The following is a 3,023-nucleotide window of genomic DNA, read 5'->3' on the forward strand; positions in this document are numbered from 1 at the left end:
GCTTATAAAGTACATCAAAGTTGTAAATAACATAGTTTAAACACTTTCCTTGTAACTAATCGACATTATCAAAGTATTTGTCAATGTCTTCCTTCTTGCATAAAACAGAGGGAAAGCTCAGCTTGTAGCCTGATGATCATAAAATATGAAGAAAAGAAGTTTGCTTGAACCATCTGCAAACCAGTGATTTCATGAGTACATCAGTTTCCAACTGTGTACACATCGTTGCTGTGTCCCTTACTTCCTGCTTTCTTGTCCTCCTGTAAGTGCAACTCTTAGATTTCTTCAAATCAGAAGATCTGGCCCTGAAAAGTGCCCAGAGTTACTCCTGCCATGGGATTGTTCAATGTCACTCACCCTTCTTTCTTCCTCCTGACTGGTATCCCTGGTCTGGAGAGCTCTCACTCCTGGCTGGCAGGGCCCCTCTGTGTGATGTACGCTGTGGCTCTTGGTGGAAACGCGGTGATCCTGCAGGCTGTGCGGGTGGAGCCCAGACTCCATGAGCCCATGTACTACTTCCTGTCCATGTTGTCCTTCAGTGATGTGGCCATGTCCATGGCTACACTGCCCACTGTACTCAGAACCTTCTGCCTCGATGCCCGAAATATTGCTTTTGATGCCTGCCTAATCCAGATGTTTCTAATTCATTCCTTCTCCATGATGGAGTCAGGTATTCTGCTGGCCATGAGTTTTGACCGCTATGTGGCCATTTGTGATCCCTTGCGCTATGCCACTGTGCTCACCAATGAAGTCATTGCTGGGATAGGTTTAGCTGTGACTGCCCGGAGCTTCATCACCCTCTTCCCTCTTCCCTTCCTTATCAAGAGGCTGCCTATCTGCGGGTCCAATGTTCTTTCTCACTCCTACTGCCTACACCCAGACATGATGAAGCTTGCTTGCTCAGAAATTACTATCAATAGCATCTATGGGCTCTTTGTTCTTGTATTCACCTTTGGCATGGACCTGTTTTTTATATTCCTCTCCTATGTGCTGATTCTGCACTCTGTCATGGCCATCACTTCCCGTGAGGGACGCCTCAAAGCTCTCAACACATGTGTGTCACATATACTGGCTGTACTTGCATTTTATGTGCCAATGATTGGGGTCTCCACAGTGCACCGTTTTGGGAAGCATGCCCCACGGTATATACATGTCCTCATGTCGAATGTCTATCTCTTTGTGCCTCCTGTGCTCAACCCTTTCATTTACAGTGCCAAGACAAAGGAGATCCGCCACGCCATTGTCTGCATGTTTCACCGCCTCAAAATATGACTTTCACATTTGGTTTTAGGATCTGACATTTATTGTAACCATAGGCTCTCATCAGTAGCAGCATCATCACCATCATCATCATCACAAAGTATAAGAAAGATGTATGTACTGGGGGAAAGTAAAAGGACAGGAAGTGAAGATGCAAAACTTATAACACAAAACAAGGAGTTCCAAATGCATAGTGCACTCACAGTAAACACCAATGGCATTGATAGATAAACATTGGAGGCAATTGAGTGATTAGACAAATTTTCCAGAGGAAGATTAATCTGAGCTAGGAATGATTTTCCACAACAATGAATTTTACTAATATAATTGATGCATGCACTGAGTCCTTAAATGTGTCAAGTTCTATTCTAAATTATTAATGTGCATCAATTTATTTAATATTTATAACAATCCTATGAGGCACAGAGAATAAGTTAATCATACAGATTAACATAAATAATATGTATCTCCCCTGTGTGTACCCAGCCATTGCAAATACAGCTTCTTTGTCTGGCATAGCTTAGCATCATCATTACTATCTTTGCTTTCCCCACCACTGTCATTCCCAAACACTCCCGCATTGCTTTAACTTCACAAAGTGAAATCCAGTGCACTATCTGAACTCACCACAAAATGCATGAACAAATATGACCCAGGAAACCTGATAGATGTTGACATTTAGAAGAATCTCCAGATTCCTCTCTACTTCTTTAATCCGGCCACCATGCAATCATCCTCCAGGGAAAATAATGATCAATGTCTTAGATATCTGAGTTAGAGACTTTTTGGAGAGAGGGGTTCTTGAGCAAGGGGCATGAATTCTCATCTTTCCTTCTTGGGATTTTAACTTTCTTCTACACAATGACACGTTAAGAGTTGTCAGAAATTATGTCCTTCTAGGATTAGGATTTCCAGTTCCAAAAAAGCCTAGGATAGGCAGAATAGGACACTTAATTATTTAGATACCAGAAAATAATTCTTTCAAACCTACTCTTAGACTGATTTTCCTTACATACTCTTCCCATGATACCAGAGAGGTAGGATACAATAAGAAATTGTTTGGCGTAATTTTAGTGATCTCAGACTAAGTTTAAGTTTATTTGTAGACAAACAAATAAGCAAAGGAGATGCCCTATAGAGTCTAACCTAAGTTTTCAGGGTAGCTGGTCTAGAGACCACATGGCAACAAAGCATATAGTTAGCTTGAGTTTTTGTCTTTGTACAGAGCTCTGTAGAGGAACTATCAAGAGAAATAACCAGGGCAGAAAGACGAAGTTATTTCTATACAGAGATAAGGTAAGAATTTGGGATCCAGACTTTCAAAAATGTCTAAACCTGCAATAAGACACTCAATATATGTGCCCTGGCCCACTAAATAGATTGTTTTCAGAGGAACAAATGAATAGCGTAACTCAGTATGATTTCAAATAGGAAATAATTAGGATATTTAGTAATCTAGAGTATAATATGGTCTTCAGTCAATTTAAATATTTTTTCTGATTCATATAAGAAGCTCCTATTTCAACATCAATTAATAGTTTTAATGCCTTGCTATTTTAGTTTCAAACTAATACATAGATGCAAAGGCAAAGCTTAGGGAAGTCACTAAATGAAAGTAAACACTCACTGATTCCCACCTCAGAAAGAGCAATGGGGACACCCTTTTGACATAGGCCTGACTTTGAAACCCAGTGCTATAACAGGAGAAAGGACAAGGAACAATGGAATAAATACCAGCCTCCCCGAAGAGCCTATAGCTCCTT

At 40.6% G+C, this 3,023-nt stretch overlaps 1 protein-coding gene across 1 annotated transcript; it reads left to right on the top strand.

Moving 5' to 3' along the window:
* The first annotated feature begins 333 nt into the window (after nucleotides 1-333).
* LOC138384127 (olfactory receptor 51I2) lies at nucleotides 334-1,272 on the top strand. The gene has a single exon (XM_069469400.1). It carries the CDS (start codon nucleotides 334-336, stop codon nucleotides 1,270-1,272), a length of 939 nt encoding a protein of 312 aa, XP_069325501.1.
* Nucleotides 1,273-3,023: the final 1,751 nt, after the last annotated feature.

The sequence above is a fragment of the Eulemur rufifrons genome, chromosome 6 (genome assembly GCF_041146395.1).
Source record: "Eulemur rufifrons isolate Redbay chromosome 6, OSU_ERuf_1, whole genome shotgun sequence".
Lineage (NCBI taxonomy): Eukaryota > Metazoa > Chordata > Mammalia > Primates > Lemuridae > Eulemur > Eulemur rufifrons.